Source organism: Cnephaeus nilssonii (genome assembly GCF_951640355.1).
Source record: "Cnephaeus nilssonii genome assembly, chromosome: 9".
Classification (NCBI taxonomy): domain Eukaryota; kingdom Metazoa; phylum Chordata; class Mammalia; order Chiroptera; family Vespertilionidae; genus Cnephaeus; species Cnephaeus nilssonii.
In genome coordinates, this window is record NC_137080.1 from 79,273,980 (window position 1) to 79,295,827 (window position 21,848).

The following is a 21,848-nucleotide window of genomic DNA, read 5'->3' on the forward strand; positions in this document are numbered from 1 at the left end:
GCTTTTAGTTAAAGAATTTAGAAAGACTTTAACCCCACTCTTTGCTTGTAAATTGAAAATGAGTTCACATTTGGCTCATAGAGGTCAGAACAGAAGCAAATCCTGTAACCTGCCTGTTGCTATTTCACAATAGTTACATGAGTTTGTGCTCAATCTTGAAAGGTGACATTAATCAGAATAGTAATTACCCCGAGGAAGCTATAAAAACAAGAGTTCGTCTTTCTTTTACCAAAGAATAGCACACCTCTCAGATATTTTGAGCTCTGCCTCAACTTCACTGTAGTAACTTTATCAGCAATGAAGATACTTGGTATTTTCCTGACCTTTGTCTTCACTGTGTCTTGTGGTCCATCAGGTAATGATTATTAACATAGAAAAAGAGGGAAGGGCAAAATTTTTGTTATAACTGCTTTGCTCTGGAAAAATAAAACAAATAAGTGATTGTTAGGAAACTGCATATAAATTTATAATAAAGTTCACTCTATTTTGCATGGAAGAAGAAATGAGTGACACTGATAGTTGATAATATAATGGGGGGTGAGGGTCCTCCCAAGAAATATAATTAATTAAAGCTGTTTGCTGTGTTCTTTGATGAGACTATGACTCCTATGTCTTTCCCATTGCCTTCTCTTTTTAAATACAATATAATGAACTGATATTGATTATAGCTTTCTATAACTAACTAGCCCCACAATTTGTACTGGGGGAGAAGTATGTTGGAGGTAGATAGCTCTTTAGAGCATAAAACATGCAGACTATTTTTTCCACATCTTTTTTCTCTTGAGGAAGTATGCACAGATTAGATATTTAAGGATATTCTATTTACAAAAACAAACAAAAAAAACATTGCCTGTGGCAAAATAAATATTGTTAAATAATAAGAACTTAGACCAATTTACTGGGGATAAAATCACAACTTTTTAATACAGTTGCATGGGCATGATTTCAGAAATGAAATTGTTTAACTCTATATTTTAAACAACTTTATTTACTTACCTATTTATCATCTGTCTGTTCATCTATCCATTCAAGTACATTAAACTTGGATTTGTGATCATGGCTACTTTTTCTTAGTTTCACAGAAGAAAACAAGAGAAAAAACAAGAGAAATTGCAGAGAGAAAAACAGAATGTTATCTTGTTCGTGGTGCTTGTAAGACTTCATGCAACAACTGGGAATACATATATAATTACTGCAACAATGAGCCCTGCTGTGTTGTACGGGAATATGTAAGGCCAACCGCTAAATACAGCGCTACTACAGCTTATACACATGTAACTTCTGATTCTACGACACCACACAACACTACTTTGTAACAATATTATTAATAATAAAGAACTTTCTACTTTCTTTAAATCTGTTTTCCCATGGGTGTCCTCTGGCCTCTTGGCTTTCACAATGACAGCATGGCAACTAAATTGGCAGTTCTCCTCCACTCACATTACAAACACCCTCTGTCTTTAATATGTCCCTTCATCTCTGTCCTGTTTATTTGTCCTGACAGTAGGCTAATTATTTTCATATGATCGTTTAGGTTATCAACCATCAATCATGGTTTATGCCACCTTTCCATATTTTTAGTAAAAGTGTGCGTGGGTTTTGGACACAAAGTCATATACATCCTAATCAAATAATAGGAAAGTATTGATAATGGAGAAAGAATTAAACAAAACTCAACAAGGAGTAAAATGTGATAAGAATAAAAGGAAGTTAAAAACATTTTAAAGGTATTTTTTTCTTATGATAAAAAATAAGAAAATTCAGAATAACACAGAAATGTCCAACAAGAAAAAAAAAAAGTCATTTCTAAGTCTACCATCCAGAACTTTTATCATAATCAATTCTGAATACAGGCAACCAATCTAAGAGTCTTCTCTCCTGGTCCTTAAGAATTTTATTTAACTCCTTCATCTTATAATTCAGTATTTGATGCTTCTGTTCTTGTCCCTGTCTTCAATGAACTCATTGTGTTTCCAGCTTTTCACATTCCACATTAATTCTATTATAATATTGAATTAATGTTAATATAAAATTTCTTATGAATTATAAAGCTTTCCTTCAGTAAATGCTTGATATTCAGAATTTAAAATCTCCACTGAGTGTATTTTCTTTTTTTTTTACCTATAGCTATAGCACAGATCTGGATAATATAAAACTTAGGTCCAAATTATGATTTAGAGGAAATGAAAAAAAGTTTAGTGCTTTGGAGTAGGGGTTGTAAGAGGAAAGGATAATTCCCAATTTAGTTTTCTTACTTGAAAAACATTACTGAATAATGCAGTCATTCATTAGAAAATATCACAAAAGTTGCAGATTTGAAAGACACATTTTAGACATGTTAAGTTTAAACTTCTCTGCTGTATACATGAGTGAAACTTATGAAAGAAAAATGTGCTTCAAATATAGATTTGAGGAGCCATTAACTGAAGTAATAAGATGAAATTACCCAAGAAAAGACTACAGATTGAGGAGGGGAAAAAGACTAAAATCCTCAGAAATAACACTTGAAGGATGTTAAGAAAAATTAAACTCTGCAATGAAGGGCAAGAAGAAGCAGTTAGCCCATCAGAATTCGCTCCAAGTTTTCATGTCTTTCAAGATGAGGGCCCAGACAGAGAGACAAAGAGCTAACCCATTCTCACTATGTATGCTTTGTGTTGGTTTGTGACCCACAGAACCAAGGAGCATAATAAAATGGATTTTGTTTTAAGCCTTCAAGTTTCAGGGTAGTTTGTTGCACAGCAATATTAACCAGAGGTGTGTACAATTTTTAAGTACAAAAGTTAAATAAATAAAAGAAATAACACATGGTGAATCGTAGGCAGGACTTCTGGAATGAAGTAAAGAACTCCAAAAATCTGCCCCTTCATAAAAGCAACAACAACAAAAAACAACTGGCAAAAAATGTAATTTTTAAAACCACTGCAAATTAACCACAGACTTGCAAAAATCCGAGCATTTATTCAAGAAAAAACACATACACTTAATTTCAGTAAGAACAGCTAGCTTCGTGATATTTTGACTACTCTATTACCAACCGACTCACCCCAACTCTGCAATAGCCTTGAAAACCAGCAGCCTCTTAGCCATGGTAGTTGAAAATACATAATGAATATTTACAACTTCATAATAAAAAAATCACAGAACCCAATTATAAAATAGATAAAGGATTTGGATATATATTTCTCCAAAGAAGATATATCAATGTTCAACAAGCACATGGAAAGGTGTTTAACCTCAATAGCTATCAGGAAAATGCAAATCAATATCACAATGAGTTACCACTTCCCACACACTAAGTGGGCTATAATGAAAACAACAGACAATAACACATGTTGGTGAGGGTAAGAGGAAATTGGAACTTTCATACACTGCTAGTAGGAATGTAAACTGGTGCAAATACTTCAGAAAGCAGTCTGACAGTACCTAAAAAAGTTAAGAATGGAGTTTTTATTTGACTCTGCAATCACACACTTAGGCATATGTGTAAGAGAAATGAAAACATCTGTCAATACAAACACGTGTACATAGATGTTTATAGCAGCATTATTCATAACAACTAAAAGGTGGAAACAACACAACTGTCAAAAAAACTGATGGCTTGGTAAACATTATGTGGCACATCCATACAATGGTATATTATTGAGCAATAAAATGTAATGAAGTATTGATTCATGCTACAAATTGATAAATCTTGAAAATATTATAATAGGTTTAAGTAACCAGTCACAAATATCACATATTACATTATTCCATGTGTGTGAAATATCAAGACTAGGCAAATCCATAGATACAAAAAGTATATTCATGGTTGTCTAGGACTCAGGGAGGTGACAGCTAAAATTGATTGTGGGGATGATTACACACTGCTGTGTATGTATTAAACACCATTGAATTGTATGCATTAAATAGGTTAACACTTTAGTACATAATTAATGTCAATAATGTCATTTTAAAAAGAATGCAGGCAAACTTCCTGTCATAAATTATGTAAGGCAAAGGACGATATATCAACATGTTTAAGTACTGAAAAAATTCTGGCAACCTATAGTTCTACTCAGTGAAAACATGTTTCAAACATAAAAGTGAAATAAAGACACTTTCAAGCAAAGAAAACCTTTAAAAAATGCACTTCCAGTAGTGCTTTCTTAAAGAAATATACAAAATTTCTCCAGTAGAAGAAAACATATACGAGGTATAAAATTAGATCTACCAAAAGAGTAAATTGATGTGGAATTTGTAAATTTGTGGCTAAAAGTAAATATCTTTTCCCTCAGTTTTTAATCTCAAAGATAATTTACTGCCTTAAACAAGAGTCACAATATATTGTGCAGTTTATAGCACTGCAGAAAAAGACAAATGAGAACAATTGCCCAGGTCACAGGATGGGGAAATAGAAGTATGGGATTATAAGGTTCCTACATTATATATGTAAGTTAAAGACCTGTACTATAAACCCTAGAGTAAGGAATATAGCCAATGGGGTAGATAAATGTATCCATAAAAGATAGATAGAAAGGGGAGTAAAAGGGAACAAAGGCAGGAAGAACAAATAGAAAATACCAAGATGGCCGAAACCGGTTTGGCTCAGTGGATAGAGCGTTGGCCTGCGGACTGAAGGGTCCCAGGTTCGATTCCGGTCAAGGGCATCTACCTTAGTTGCGGGCACATCCCCAGTAGGAGGTGTGCAGGAGGCAGCTGATCGATGTTTCTCTCTCATCGATGTTTCTAGCTCTCTATCCCTCTCCCTTCCTCTCTGTAAAAAAATCAATAAAATATATTAAAAAAAAAGAAAGAAAATACCAAGATGGCAGGTTTATACACAACCACATTATAATCCCATTAAATGTAAATATTATGAACATGGCCATTTAAAGGTAGAAACTGTAAGACAGAATATTGTATTAGTTATCTATTTCTTCATAACAAATTACCCCTGTAAGTAACAGATTAAAACATTTACTATTTCAAAAATCATATGGGTAGAATTTCAGAAACAGTTTAGCTTGCTGCTTCTATCTCGAGGTTTTTGATGAGCTTGCACTGAAGCAGGTGACCTGAGCTACAGACATCTCAATACTCAACTGGGGCTGAAGGATCTGCTTCAAAGTTCACTCATGTGGCTTTTAGCAGGCTTCATTGTTTAAAGCTATTGAGTTTAGGGCTTCTGTTCTTTACAAGTTGTTAAATAGAGGGTCACAGATTCTAACCACATCATTTGGATTGCTCAGTAAGAATTCTCACAAAATATCATCTTGCTTCCCCCAACATAAGTGATGAGAGGGAAAGACAGAGAGAAGCAGACACACACACACACACACACACACACACACATACACACACACATACACACAAAGAGACAGACAAGGACTCTTGGGTTGCAGCCCAAGACTATTTTTAAATGGCTATATTAAAATATATGAAATGTCTCAAAACGATGATTTAAGCTTCCATGTTAAAAATTTAGAAACAGAAAGGCAAATTAATCCTAATTTTATAAAAACATACTTTAATAAACACTTATTTTTACTTAGCAAAAATAAAAAAAATAAAATAAAATAAGCAATTAATTAAACATAAAATGAACAACCAAAAAACAATCAACAAAAAAGCTGGTTCTTTAAAAGGTAACGTTCTCCAGTGACTGCTATTGCCTCTTTTTTTCGAAGAGAAAAATAACATCAAAGGGGTCACACCTAGATGATTGTGTGTGATATGCTTAATACGAATTCAAGCTTTTCAGATCCCAGCATATTTGTTCTTTCTTCTTCATCATGCTTCCTATAAAAGGCACTGAGATTAAAGAAAAGATGACTAGATAATTTGGTCAAAGGCAGCAAGGTCACGTGGGAAGAGAGCTGCACGTCAGAGTATCAGGTCTGTACCATCAAGCTGTATTTTCTCAGTATTGCAGAAAACTTAAAAATAAGAAACTAAAACATGAGCACAAGCTTCCCTTTACCTCTTGATCATTCAAACAGATATAAGTTATAATGCCTACTGGAATGGATAGAATGCTCCTATATGGTCTTTGATAGACCAAAACAAATAAAAAATAAAATAAAACAAACCAGAAAGGGTAATACAAGGTGTCAGAATGGGTGGCTGTGAAGGTGTTCATATGTAGAACATATGTATCACAGAAGAAGCAAGAAAATAATCGAGATCTAGATAACAGTAGATTCATTGCAGGAAGGCAGGTTCAGAAAAATCTTAGAATGAAATAGGAGTGGGAATAGCCTATGATACTAAGAGAAATTAAATAATAAGGAATGACTATTATTTATATTTTTGCCTGTTATTATAAGAAACAACAGGGAAAAATGCTTTTCAAAAATATAATTATCAAAAATAAAACAATTAAAACTAAAAGAATTGAAAATATTTGAGAAAAAAATAAAGAGAAGGAAACAATATTAAAAGAAAATTATTATAATAAAATAATAGCAATAATCCACTGGACTTTGAAACCAAGAACATTTGTCTTTGACTAGCACCGTATTGTCATATGAGACATTAAAAGGCAGTATAATTTATACTGCTTATTGTATTCCAATCTTTAAATATCAAGCATGAATGTCTCAATTCTGGTTATACAGAGAGTGCAAATATCCTAGCAAGATGAAAGCAAGTATGAGGCAATAAGTGAATGAGAAGTAGAAAGTGGGGAGGAATTTTGGAGTGAATGGCAAGGGGAATAATATCTTCATTTTAAGTAAAGAAGTACTTAAAAGTTTGAGAATAACTTACAGAAATTTTCAAAAATTAATATATTTAAGAACAGCACAGGAGAGAGTGTAAGTGATCTAAATTTGCATTTCTCATATTGGAAACCAAAAGACATACTCTGTGGTTGCCAAGCAAAAACAATATAAGCTAAATTCTAATTCATATGTTAATAGTAATCAGAAACTTGAAAATAGGGAAATTGAGATGGGAAATTATTTCTATTCATTACAAGTTTTTCCCCCCAATAATTATTGTGTGCATATTTTCTATGATAAAATTTAAAATAAATGAAGATTGGAGAAACCAAGATGGCGGCATAGGTAAACATCTAAACTTCTGTTTCACACAAAAATTTTAAAACTACAACTAAAAGACAAAACGGACATCATCCAGAACTACAGGAAGGCTGGCTGAGTGGAAATTCTACAACTTGAAAGAAAGAGAAAAGCACACTGAGACTCAGGAGCTTCAGAAGGCAGAGGTACCGAGGCGAAAGCACAGAGAGGGCTGGCAACTGAGTATACGTCTGGCTTTCTCAATCAGGAGGGAGACAAAAGCTCCCTACTGCTCTGAACTCCAGTTCTGGGTGAGACTCTGGGGACCCAGACTCATAGGGGAGAAACTGGACGTCTCTGGCAGCGGGCGAAACTCGAGGGCAGCTTTCTCTTAGAGGTGCTTGCAGCAATTACCGCAGGACACTGAGACCCAGGGGCCTCTTAGGGCAGGGCTGACAGGAAGCCATTGCTGTTTGCTCTGCCCTGAGATCCCACCCCACAAAGCCATTGCTGTTTGCTCTGCCCTGAGACTCTGCCCCATCTAAGCTGAGCATAGAGGCTTTTGCATATGAATGGCCTGGTCCCTTGAATTCTAAACTTACCTAACAAACTACAGCTGAGTCAGTGAGACCCAGAACATCCCAAAGAAGGCCAAGGCCCCACAGCAGCTTGCATTGCTTCACAGCTGGGCCTCATCTGGGCACCTCCAAAACCCAAACAAAGAAGAGGAATCTGCAGATCTCTCCGTAGCTCCTGCTGGGTGGTCTCAGGCAGAGGCTAAATTAGCACCTCCTTGGAGATCCAAGAGCCAGTGTACCCAGGGGTCAGAGTGGGACCATCCAGATTACAACTCCTAAGATCCATAAGGGACACACTCAGGGGGGCAGACTCAGTGAGCACCAAAGCCCAACTGAAGCAAGTCATGTCTCATAAGGGTGTCTCCAGCATAGAAGTTCTCCCATCGTAGACACAGCTGATCACAGCCAATTGGCCTGGAGGTCAATTCCTCTCAGTGATACCAACAACAATCAAGGCTTAACTACAATAAGACTGTGCACACAGCCCACAAAGGGGTGCACCAAGAGTGTCCACCTCAGGTAACTAGGGAGGCTTAGCCACTGGGCCCTATAGAACACCTAGTACACAAAGCCACTCTATTAACACAGGGAAGCAGCCAAAATGTGGAGACAAAGAAACAGGTCACAAATGAAAGAAATGGAGGAAAGCAAACCACTGGATATAGAGTTCAAAACCACGGTTATAAGGTTTTTCAAGAATTTTCTAGAAAAGGCCAATAAATTTAGTGATACCCTCAAGGATATGAATAAAGACCAACTAGAAATTAAGCATACACTGACTGAAATAAAAAATAATATACAGAGATCCAACAGCAGACTAGAGGATCACAAGAATCAAGTCAAAGATTTGAAATACAAAGAAGCAAAAAACACCCAACCAGAAAAGAAAAAAGAATCCAAAAATATGAAGATAGTATAAGGAGCCTCTGGGACAACTTCAAGCGTACCAACATCCGAATTATGGGGGTGCCAGAAGAAGAGAGAGAGCAAGATACTGAAAACCTATTTGAAGAAATAATGACAGAAAACTTCCCCCACCTGGTGAAAGAAATAGACTTACAAGTCCAGGAAGCGCAGAGAACCCCAAACAAAAGGAATCCAAAGAGGACCACACCAAGACACAACATAATTAAAATGCCAAGAGCAAAAGACAAAGAGAAAATATTAGAAGCAGCAAGAGAAAAACAGTTACCTACAAGGGAGCACCCATACAATTGTCAGCTGATTTCTCAACAGAAACTATGCAGGCCAGATGGGAGTGGCAAGAAATATTCAAAGTGTTGAATAGCAAGAACCTACAACCAAGATTACTCTACCCAGCAAAGCTATCATTCAGAATTGAAGGTCAGATAAAGAGCTTCACAGAGAAGAAAAAGTTAAAGGAGATCATCACAGTATTATATGAAATGCTGAAAGGTATTCTTTAAGAAGAGGAAGAAGAAAAAAAGGTAAAGATAAAAATTATGAACAAATACATATCTATCAACAAGTGAATAAAAAATCTGATGAACAGAATAAACTGGTGAATATAATAGAATCAGGGGCATAGAAAGGGAGTGGACTGACAATTCTCGAGGGGAAAGGGGTGTGGGGGGTGCGGGAAGAGACTGGACAAAAATCATACACCTATGGATGAGGACAGTGGGGAGGGGGGGTAAGGGCAGAGGGTGGGTTGGGAACTGGGTGGAAGGGAGCTATGGGGGAAAAAAAGAGGAACAATTGTAATAATCTGAGCAATAAAGATTTATTAAAAAAAGAATAGAATACAATAAAAATTTAATTCTGCTTTCTAGATGTTGAGGGTGAAAAAAATTAAAAATAAATAAAATAAAATAAATGAAGATTAATTGGGCTTTTCTAGGTTAAAAAGCCGAGCTCCATAAATATTCAAGTTGCATCTGAAAAAAAAATAAAGCTTAATATCTAGACTTTGGTCAATGAGCAATTTGGAGAAACTGGCTATATAAGTAAGGATTTTGGATGAATGGACATACTGATAAATTTACACACCAAATTAGTAACTAGAATATTTTAAAAAGTAGCTATGAGTTTAACTGACATGGTAATGTTCAGTTTTTTTGCATCTAAAATGATAAGTAAATATTTCTCTTAAGCCCATTTTATGCAAGATCCTTTGTGTTGATATTTTATTGATCACTATTGAGAGAAAGATGTCATATTTACAGATGTTTCTAGATAGAGATTTCTCCCTAAAGATTGCAAGTTAATTGCAAGTGTTTTCAATTTGGGTAATTCTGCCCACCTGCCTAGTCAGTGGAGCAGAGATAAGTGCACAAAAAATAAAACAATTTCCGGATAAAGAAAGACTTTCTTTCATTCAAAAACTATAAATAGTAAATGTCTCTTAGCTTTTTGGAAAGAGCTCTGGTCTCTAGATTTTGTTACCAAATATTTCAGAAGCTTCTTTCTTCAGAATGAAGATCTTTTATTACTTCCTCCATTTTCTGTGTTATGTGAGCTTCATTCTACCAGGTAAAAGATGCTTTTGGCGTGTTCATAAGTAGCATTCAGATTCTAGCTGGAAATACTAGATTATGATTGGAAAATGCAGGTTCTTAACACAATATTTTCAATTAAAAGTATCTTTTGATTATGTTGAATCTTGGTTTCCTTATTTGGAATAGTGTTATACAAATGTACTTTAATGACTTGATTTTGAAAATTAATATGAAGATAAAATGAGATGATCTTTTGCCTTTCAGGGACCTTAATTTCTTTTGGATATTCAAATTATTAAGAAAATAATAATTTATTAAATTTATTTTTAAGATTCAGAAGTAAAGTCTTCCTAATGAATTTGCCCCAGGGAAGATGAATGGACTGAGAACAACAGCATTTATCTTTTGGAATATCAGTAATAGAGTATTAAGATGATTTAGGATATAGCCTCAGAATATGCTGGACAATAAGGTACAACAGGAATAAAGGGACAAGTAAAGAAATAATTCCTCAAAGAACCTTGTTGAATTAGTTAATGCATATAGGAATATAGCAATGGCTTTGTCAATCAATCAATAATAAATTATAAAAAATATATTGTAATGAAGCCTTTGGTGATGATTACATGATAATATGATATTCTCAATAGATATAGCCTCTAAGGCAATACAAACGTAACAATGGAGGTGTAAATGTATATCTGGAGGTATCCTAATTTGGCCCTAGAGTTGAAAATTCAAGAGATACATTATGTATTAGAAATAGAACTGAATTCAAACTTAGAAGATCTACTACTAGCTGCCTACTAATAGCTTGTGAAACTTGCCACTCAGAGATTTTAAGTGAATTGTCAATGTCCTTAACAAAAGAGAGAGAGAGAGAAAGAAAAGAGAGAGAAAATGTAGAGTATAAGCAGAATCAATAAAAACCACAATTTAAAAAATAAAACATCTAATATAAAATACTGTGCTTATGAATTACATGCACCTCAAACTGCAGTTAAGATTTATTAAAACAAAGTACTGGTATTAGAAAGTAGCCCAACAAACTGAAAATGAGACTATCAACTTAGATATTATTATTGTTATTACAGTCATTGTTATTATTAATAATGAAAGGTACCTGAGTGAGGAACTCAAATATAATTAGGGAAGGTGTTGGGGCCCATGGTGCTAGTGTGTTAATTGATCAATAACCCTCTAATCTAGAGTGCCTGGTGATCTCCTGAGCAAAATGCTAGACACTGATAAAACAGAAATAAAAGACAGTAATGCTTTGGGCATACTCACAAGCTCATTGAAAAAATCAAATAAATTAATGGATTTGCTTTATTTCAAAAGTTTATATAAGTATGCTGTAAATAGTAGGAATGGTGAAATTATGGCAATTGTGGAGGTTTGGGAAAATGTCCCAAATTTTCTGATGAAAAGCTTTAAAATTTAGAATAAGTCACTTGTATTTAGAACTTGGAAAGTGAAGGAAAGAAAAGACCAGAAGTAAATATTAGTGTCCAGTATGTGCCAAACACTATTTTATAACTTTTCATGTAGACATCTAATCGGACCTTCTAGGTAACATTCTCAAGTGACTGCTATCGCCTCTCTTTTTAGAAGAGAAAAATGACATCAGAGGGGATAATTTTTCAAGGTCACACCTAGATGACTGTGTGTGATATGCTTAATACGAACTCAAGCTTTTCAGATCCCAGCATATTTGTTCTTTCTTCTTCTTCATGCTTCCTATAAAAGGCACTGAGATTAAAGAAAAGACTGACTAGATAATTTGGTCAAAGGCAGCAAGGTCATGTGGGAAGAGAGCTGCACGTCAGAGTATCAGGTCTGTACCATCAAACTGTATTTTCTCAGTATTGCAGAAAACTTAAAAATAAGAAACTAAAACATGAGCACAAGCTTCCCTTTACCTCTTGATCATTCAAACAGATATAAGTTATAATGCCTACTGGAATGGATAGAATGCTCCTATATGATCTTTGATAGACCAAAACAAATAAAAAATAAAATAAAACAAACCAGAAAGGGTAATACAAGGTGTCAGAATGGGTGGCTGTGAAGGTGGTCACGTGTAAAACATTTCTATCACAGAAGAAGCAAGAAAAGGCTTTCAATCTACATGCTTCTCTTGTGGCACCGATTAATTTGCATTAATTAATTTGTATCTAGGCAATTTACAAATTGATCTTAATATTTTTCTGTATTTTATCCACCTGACTTAAATAATTATACTTTCTCAATTTGTAAACCCTTTAAATATTCTTGAGTAAGCTAAGAAACAAATAAAACATAAATATTAATACTTTAGAACAATTTATAACATTTTATGAACTTTACATGATGGTACTATGAATTGATATGAAGTTTCTCCAATACTAGAGATCCAGTTACTAGTCAAAGGATAAGAGACAAGTATAACCCTTGACAAATTCACGATGATGCTTCAAGAATAGAAAAAAACACACAAAGACTTAAGTCTAAGATAAGAATAAGAGGTGGATAAGAGATGGAAACTGAATGTGACATTTAATTCTCAGTTATCATCCAACTTTAAGACATATCCAAGTCAAGAAAATTGACAAATAATTACAAATAGAGGGAATAGAATTATGTTATTTAAATTTTTCCAAAATAAATTATTTTCTGCACTCAGGTTGCAGCTTGGAAAATCATTTATTAAACATATAAAGAGTACATTATAAAAATGTATTACTAATAATTCTTTATCTATGTAAACATATTAATTTAAATAGAATTCTATCTTAAAAATTGTCACTCAACTCTCAATTTTCACATTATTCTGTAGTCACAAAATAATTAAGAATCCTAGACACACCCAGATCTACCATAAGCAGCATCTAATTTGAGCCAACATCCAGACACTTATTGAGTACTTTTCATGTCTCACTGTCCAACTTTTTCATTGTAGAGGCCATAGATTAAATATTTAAAGTGTGGATTCTGCACTTGGAACAATATAAGATTAAATCCTGGATTCAGCATGTATTCGTTTTGCGAACTTGGGAAAATTATCTGGTCAATTAAAGCCTCATATTTTTATTTGAACAACATCGGAATCAAAGTTTTATAATAGTTAAATGAGATATTTATGCAAAATATTTACAATACTTGACACATAGGTTTGCAACAAATGAAAACTATTTTCATTATTTGTTTTTTAACCTAGACTATCATGTTCTATTTCTACTCAAGGATGAAACTCATACAACATTTTGTTTACCTGGTTTATATTATTTTTGCATAATTGTAATGAATGCAATTAAAAAAATTAAGAAAATGGAGAGAAATTTTATGTCCATGAATAGGAAGCCAATATTTTCAAGAGGCTGATTTTTCTTATCTTGACCTATACATTCAATGCAATCTCTAAAAACAATAGTAATTTCTTTGGTGGATATTGACAAATTTACTCTACAATTTATATAAAGAGGCAAAAGACACAGAATAGCAAATTCATTATGAATGAAGAACAGCCCTGGCCATGTGGCTCAGGCTCAGTGGATAGAGTGTCAGCCCATGTTATTCAGTGAATAGAGTATCTTGGTGGTAGGTGACCTGGACCTATCTAGGTTGCAGGTTCGATCCCCAGCCCAGTCAGGGTATGTGTGGGAAGCAACCAATCAATGTTTCTCTCTCACATCAATGTTTCTCTCTCTCTCTCTCTCTCTCTCTCTCTCTCTCTCTCTCTCTCTCTCTGCCTCCCCCCTCCCTTTTGCTATCTCTAAAAATAAATATCCTCTGGTAAGGAATAACATAAAATAAATAAAATGGTAAGAAAAAAAGAACAAAGTTGGGGTACTGATATTACCTGACTTCTAAACTTATTATAAAGCTACAGTAATCAAGACAGTGTGGTATTGATAAAAAAAAATAGACAAATAGATCAATGGAACAGGTTAGAGAAGTCAGAAATAGACCCTCATAAATATATTCAACTGATCTTTGACAAAAGACAAAGGCAATACAGTGGAGGAAAGGCAGTCTCTTCAATAAGTGAAGTTGAAACAAGTAGACATCCACATGCAAAAAAAATCTAGACACAGACATTGAATTCTTCACCAAAATATGACTCAAAATTAATCATAGCCCTAAATGTAAAATGCAAAACTCTAAAACTCTGGACGATAACAGGAGAAACTTAGATGTCCTTGGGTATGGCAGTGGCTTTCTAGGTACAACACCAAAGGCATATATCATGAAAGAAAAATTAATAAATTGGACTTCATAAAAATTAAAAACTTCTGCTCTGCAAAAGACAATGACAAGATGATAAAATGATAATTACAAATGGGGAGAAATAGTTGCAATAGACACATGATAAAGGACTATTATTCAAAATATATAAATAATTCTTAAAATTCAACAATAAGAAAATGAAAAACCCACTTTAATAAATGGACCAAAATTTTTAAAAGTCACCTCACAAACAACTTACACAAATGGTAAATAAGCATATAAAAGGATGATCCACATATATGTTATCAGGAAAATGCAAATTAAATCAATAGTAAGATACCATTTCACACATATTAGAGTGGCCAAAATCCAGAATACTGATAACACCAAGTTATGGTGAGGCTATGGAGCAACAGGAACTCTCATGCATTGCTGGTGGAATGGCAAAATGGTACAGCCAATTTGGAATGCAGTTTGGCAGTTTCTTACAAAACTAAGTTTATTGTTACCATATGACCCAGCAATTGTGCTCCTTGGTATTTACCCAAAAGAGTTGAAAACTTATGTCTGCACACTTACAAATGGATGTTTACAGAAGCTTTATTCATAGTTTCCAAAACTTGGAAGCATCTAAGATGTCCTTTAGTAGGTGAATGGATAAATAATATTCCATCTAGACAATACAATATTATTCATTGCTAAGAAGAAATGAGCTATGAAGCTATGAAAAGACACATGGAAACTTTAAGTGCATACAACTAAGGGAGAAAAATTCAATCTGAAAAGGCTATGTATTGTATGATTCCAACTACATGACATTCTAGAGAAGGCAAAACTATGAAGATAATTTTAAAAAGTCAGTGATTCCCAGAGGGTTTGAGGGAGAGAAGTAGAGCCCAGAGATTTTTAGAACAGTACAAGTACTCTGTATTAGATATATAATACATTTGCCTGAACCCATAGATTGTAAACTATGGATTTTGGATAATTATAATCTGTGAATGTAGGTTCATCCTTGGTACCTTGGTGAAAAAAAAGTGTGATGTTGGTGAATAATATTGAAAATGGGGAAAGCTATGCATGTATGGATGCAGGGGCTGTATGGGGAATCTCTGCACCTTCCTCGCAATTTTTTTTGTAAACCTAAAACTACTCTGAAAAAGAAAATCTTTAAAAACTGAAAAACACAAAAGAGCTATTATTAATTAATAAACAATAAAAACATATGCTAATAACACAATAAACAAAGTATGTGAACAATTAAATAGAGAAATAAATAAAAAACTGTTCAAAACAGAAACCAAAGGCATAAAAATTAAAATTGCAATTTATTTTGGGGCAAAAGTTACATACATTGTTAGTGGTAATATGTAAGTTAAAAACTCTGAACTTTATCTCTTTTACAGCTATTTCAAATATGTGTCATGTAAATATTAAAATATGCAATGTCAATTCAATTTGTTTATCACAATGCTAAAATGTTAAAGCTTTAAGTATGACCTAGTTGAAAGATTGAATAAATTGTCTCTTATAATTTCAAGGGAGTGTATTTTGAAGCTCTAAAAAATCTTTAATCTTTGTTAAGAAGAGTAATATATGACAAAATTTAATTATGTGTTAATTAAAAACAAATTTCAATTTTATGGGGATAAGTAATATTTTAATGTCTTCTTATTTTTTGTTATTTTCCAAATTTGTTACAATGTACACATTGTATTTTTTGTAATCAGAAATAATATATTCAAAATAAGAGATCAGTAATTTCGGTTATTCTTCTTTTACTATAGCTACATGTACCTTGGTGGATCCTGAGAAGTGTTCAAAATCTTTTGGTTTCTGTAGGAAACGCTGTTTTAAAACAGAAAAGCAAATTGATATATGTTTGTCACCAAGTAAGATTTGCTGCTTTGAGAGGGCATTTGAAGAGGATTAATCTGGAAAGGAAGATGTACCTCTAACCAAAGAAATCATGTGCTCACCAATGCAGAGAGATATAGAAAAATAACTAAATAAACACATAAACCAAAGTTGATATCTTCTTTTGTAGGCACTATTTATGTATTCAATGAAATGAGGTAGCATCTTTCTTATTGTGTCTAAGCTAGAGGTTTTGGTAGAGGCATATTATGGATACCATGTTTGCTACAATTTAGGACCACTTTTGATACATTATGGTTCAACTAAGCTTAAACATTTTCCAACTTAACCATGATCTCATTAGAAATTTGATTCATAAAAATTAACAACCCTAGGCTTATCAATTATCTAGCTGTCATCAACATGTTAGTGATGTTAAGTGACAGGACACCTAAGTAATGTGATGAATACATAAGTAACAGCAGAGCATAGAGATACCCATTGGCCTTTGCTCTCTTCTCTCAAGTTTCTGATCCTTCAAAAAGGCATGTTAATTGAACACTATCTGATTCTAGTATTACTAATCTGGATTTAAATACAACCTGAACTTTGGCTAAAGAATTTAGCCTCAAAATATTAGCTCAGCATTTTATGAATTAGTTCTGGATAGCATAGGAAATGCATAAGGTCTGTTATTTCAGCCTCAATATAAGGAACAGACAACCTAAATAGTCTCTGTAATACTGAAGTTAAGGAAGAAACATGGAGACTGAAATTTTTCCAGCTAAAAACAAAGACTAAATCAACCCTTTATTAAGATTCTACCAGCTTCCCAAACATATTTGTTAATTATCAGATCCTTTTAAACTATCTGAACTACTGGTCCAAGATTATTGCTTTTTTCCCCTCCAATTAGGAATCTGGTGAGGCTAGTGGGGATTTCCACCTTAAACAGCTTGTAACTGGTCAGGCATCATTTTTAGCCACCAGGAATTTAGGAGATGTGTATCTTTAAAAAATGGTTAATTCATGTAGAATGCACAAGTTAGAGGCAAGGAGGATAAACAAAGCCTATACAATCACAAATCAGATCCTATGAGGATCAAATTGAAGTATTTCTGAAGAGAAGAAAGAAAAAGCTCTAGGGGCAAGGAACAAGTTAAAAAAGTTAAGTGCGATAACACAGAAGGCAAAAATAATTCGAGATTTACATTAAAACTGTGAAGAAAGAGATTTTGGTTAGTGGTGATGGCATCGTAGTAGCTTAAAATAGAGTAACTAAATGGTGAAGTCAAAATTCATGGAAAAATTTACAACAAACTAGGTGACAAGATATCCCGACTTACATTATCATGTACATGGGAAGAGAAAAAACAACAACAACAACAACAAAAAATCAAGAGCTTAAAGACTTTGTGGAATCTATATCTATGTGGGAGAAATTCAATGAAGAAAAGCAACCTTTTGATGGATCTGAGAATGGAAGATCCCCAGAGTGCCAATAGCATTCACAGGAAGGATAGCATGCCAATTTGATTAAGTGCAGCTATAACTGCAAGGAATTTTCCAATCTAAAAGGGTAAGTGAAGCGATAATAGGCAATGACTACCAGAGCTGGAGAAATCTATTCCTCTGAACTGAAACTGACAAGACAGGACTTCTATTAGAAAAACAAAACAAACAAACAAATAAACAACAACAAAACTCCTGGGAGTGTGAGGGGAACGTGGCCAGGACTAGGAAAATAGCAAAGGGAAACTGAATTTTTGCCCATGCCTACTGTCAGTGGCAGATCCATGTCCAGATGAGCATTTCTCAATATCCCAGTTTAGGGTGTCAATGACAAACAAAGAATTTTATAAAAAATACACAGTCTTAAAGTGCTAACCAAGGTATTGGCTGCATCATGTACTTGATCATTATATTATACTAGAGGCCCAATGCATGAAAATTCATGCACTGGAGGGGGGGTCCCTCAGCCCAGCCTGCCCCCTCTCACAGTCTGGGAGATCTCAGGGGTGGGAGGCGACCGGGAAATCAGGGGAAGGTGACACCCCATCACACCTCTGCTGCTGCCACTGCTGGCAGTGCAAGTCTCGGCCAGCCCTGGTTACCTGAGCCTCTTGCGGCCCTGGGTGGCTGGGAAGCTGCCATCCAAGGCTTGCCTGTGCCTCGGGCCAGCCTTGGGAGGCTGGGGGGCTGAGGGGACTGGGGGACTCTGGAGGCAGGGCGCTGCCATTTTGTGTCTGTGAGTGCCACCATCTTTGAGGGCATGACAGTCAATTAGCATATTCCCTCCTTATTGGCTGTGGGCACTGCCATCTTTGAGGGTGGGACAGTCAATTAGCATATCCCCTTCTTATTGGCTGTGAGTGCCGTCATCTTTATGGCAGTGTGAGGGTCAATTACCATATTCCCTCTTTATTAGATAGGATTTCATTGTGTTGTGACATTTGTAGATGCTCCTTTTACAACTAGCTTTCAAGTAAATTATAAGCATTTAGGAAATATTAGATCATTTTCCTTTATCTCTCCTCAAATCTATAATAGGCTGTAACCATCCTATCTAATAATAGAGTAGTATGCAAATTAACCATCACTCCGCGACAAAAATGGCGGCGCCCATAGACACAAGATGGCGGCGCCCAGGCCCACAGGAGTCCCCCAGTCCCAGGGAAGGCTGCCGCTGAGAGAAGGCAGCGAGCAGCCCAGCCTGTTGGGCTAGGAGGCGGCTTTGCCCTCCAGCCAGATCCTCTTCTAGCCCTGAAACTGGCCGTGGGTCAGGGAGGCGCCCACGCTCGGCCGCCATGATCAGCTTCATGCCCTACCCGGGCCCTGGGTCCGGGAGGAGCCCGCGCACGGCCGCCTCCATAGGCTGCCCTCCGCGACCCAGGCCGTGGGTCTGGGAGGAGCCCGCGCATGGCCGCCTCCATAGGCTGCCCTCCGCGACCAGCTGCCTCGATCAGCTGCCCTCCGCGACCCCAGTCCGTGGGTCTGGGAGGAGCCTGCGCATGGCCGCCTCCATCGGCTGCCCTCCGCGACCCGGGCCGTGGGTTCTGGAGGCGCCCGCGCACAGCCGCCTCCATCGGCTGCCCTCCCGGACCCGGGCCGTGGGTCCAGGAGGCGCCCGCGCACGGCCGCCTCCATCGGCTGCCCTCCGCGACCCGGGCCGTGGGTTCTGGAGGCGCCCGCGCACAGCCGCCTCCATCGGCTGCCCTCCCGGACCCGGGCCGTGGGTCCAGGAGGCGCCCGCGCACGGCCGCCTCCATCGGCTGCCCTCCCGGACCCGGGCCGTGGGTCCGGGAGGCGCCCGCGCACGGCCGCCTCCATCGGCTGCCCTCCGCGACCCGGGCCCTGGGTCTGGGAGGAGCCCGCCCACGGCCGCCTCCATCGGCTGCCCTCCCGGACCCGGTCCGTGGGTCTGGGAGGAGCCCGCGCACGGCCGCCTCAATCGGCTGACCTCCGCGACCCGGGCCCTGGGTCTGGGAGGAGCCCGCCCACGGCCGCCTCCATCGGCTGCCCTCCGCGACCCGGGCCGTGGGTCCGGGAGGCGCCCGCACACGGCCGCCTCCATTGGCTGCCCTCCCGGACCCGGTCCGTGGGTCTGGGAGGAGCCCGCGCACGGCCGCCTCCATAGGCTGCCCTCCGCGACCAGCTGCCTAGATCAGCTGCCCTCCGCGACCCCGGTCCGTGGGTCTGGGAGGCGCCTGTGCACGGCTGCCTCCATCAGCTGCCTGCCCAGACCTGGGCCGTGGGTCTGGTAGGCGCCCGCGCTGGGCCGCCTCCATAGGCTGCCCTCCGAGACCGGCTGCCTCCATCATCTGCCCTCTGAGACCAGCTGCCTTGATCAGCTGCCCTCCGCGACCCGGGCCGTGGGTCTGGGAGGCGACTGCACAAGGCCGGCGCGATCAGCTGCCCACAGTGGCCTGGGCATTGGGCCTGCGAGGTTCCAGTGCATGGCAGGAGCCGTCTGCTGCCTGTCCCAGCCTGGGCTGTGGGCCTGGGAGACCCAGGCTGCCTATACACCTCCCTCCCACCCCCCCCCCCCACCCTGCCCCCTCTGAGATCAGCTCCCATCTGCAGCTGGGGGGTGTAGGCCTGGGAGGCAGCCGTGCCCCCCAGAGCTATTCCCTCCAAGAGGCAGCCTGGGGTGTCAGGGTGCACCCCCATGGAGTGATCCCCCACACACACTATAGCCTTGGAACTTCCCTTGCCGCCAGCCGAGTGATTGGAGAGGGAGGGGGTTAGTAATCTGGGCGATGCTGCCCAGCAAACCTCTCCCATTGGGTAGAAAGTTCTGACCAGGTTAGGGAGGTAAATGGGTTTTGTTTAAAATCTTTAGGAACCACATGGAAATGTCTGAGATAGGGTTTCACATCAGAAGTAACTTACAACTAATTTCTGAAGGCAAACCTGGACATTGCAGTTACATTACTGGAGAGTACCCCGAGGTCCGGAGGTTGGCTCAGCAGAGGTGGTGCAGAGTGCTCCCCACCCTGGTTCCTCAGCACCTTGGGCAGGGCTTGAGCCCACCCAGGAAGGCCTTTTCCCCTACAGTTTTCACCAAGGCAGGGAGGTTTTGTAGACATGAATAAGAAGTGCCCATGCACAAGTCCTGAAGATGCCGGGGCCGGCAGAAATGACAATCAAACCGGGAAAAGAGCAAAACCAGAAACACCACCAATCCCATCATAGATCATCTTTTTCTTCAGATGACTGTGTGTTTCCCTCTTCTTTGTCTTCTGGAAGCAAGACAGATTCAAGTACTGACAATTCTACCAACGGAAAAGTTAAGAGAAAGAGAGGACAGAAAAGGAATAAAAGGAAAAAAGAAAGAAAGGACAAAAGTTGAAACATCAAGAAAAAGAAAGAAAGAAAAAAGAAAGAAACAACCACATCATATCACCTTTCTAAGGTCTCATGAAATTCCTGTTTAAGTTTATTTTATGACACTTTTAGTTTGGGTTTACATTTTTTACTGGTTTGTGAAGACCACGGCAGGTACACAGTCCAATATGTTAAAGAAAAAAACCCTATCTATTAAAGAGGTAATAGGAGGGGAGAGCATTTGGGGGTGACCGGGCTGTCAGGGGAAGGCAGTTGGGGATGACTGGGCTGGCAGGGGAACAGTTAGGCATTGATCAGGCTGGCAGGAGAGTGGTTAGGGGGTGATCAGGCTGGCAGGCAGGCAAGCAGTTCGGAGCCAGCAATCCTGGATTGTGAGAGGGATGTCCGACTGCCCGTTTAGGCTAGGATCGGGCCTAAACGGGCAGTCGGACATCCCTTGAGGGGTCCCAGATTGGAGAGGGTGCAGGCTGGGCTGAGGGACACCCCAACCCCGTGCACGAATTTCGTGCACCGGGCCTCTAGTAATAGATATTAATCAATAAATGTTAGAAATTAATAAAACATTTATTCAAGATATTATGTCTAAAGTAGACAACATTTTTCATTTGACATTTTATGGTTTTGGATTCATTTCAGTGCTGAGCTGTAAAACTCTGAGATTTCTGGAAGAAGGCATTTCTGGTATCAATATTAGAAGACTTACTATTGACTCAGCATTTTCTTAACTCTTGGACAAGTCACTAAACTAGTCAGTTTGCTCATCTATAAATAGTAATACAAATATATTATCATTAAATAAATACAAAGTAAGCTATGAACCTATATTATTTATGTCCTCCAAATGGGAATTTTAATCTTTATCTATATATCTCCCAACTATTTAAGATGGTCCT

At 37.9% G+C, this 21,848-nt stretch overlaps 1 protein-coding gene across 1 annotated transcript; it reads left to right on the forward strand.

Moving 5' to 3' along the window:
• Positions 1-297: 297 nt before the first annotated feature.
• DEFB113 (defensin beta 113) lies at positions 298-1,316 on the forward strand (the record flags this gene model as incomplete). The annotated part of the gene is made up of 2 exons (XM_079781624.1): positions 298-355; positions 1,075-1,316. 2 exons carry the CDS (start codon positions 298-300, stop codon positions 1,314-1,316), a joined length of 300 nt encoding a protein of 99 aa, XP_079637750.1.
• Positions 1,317-21,848: the final 20,532 nt, after the last annotated feature.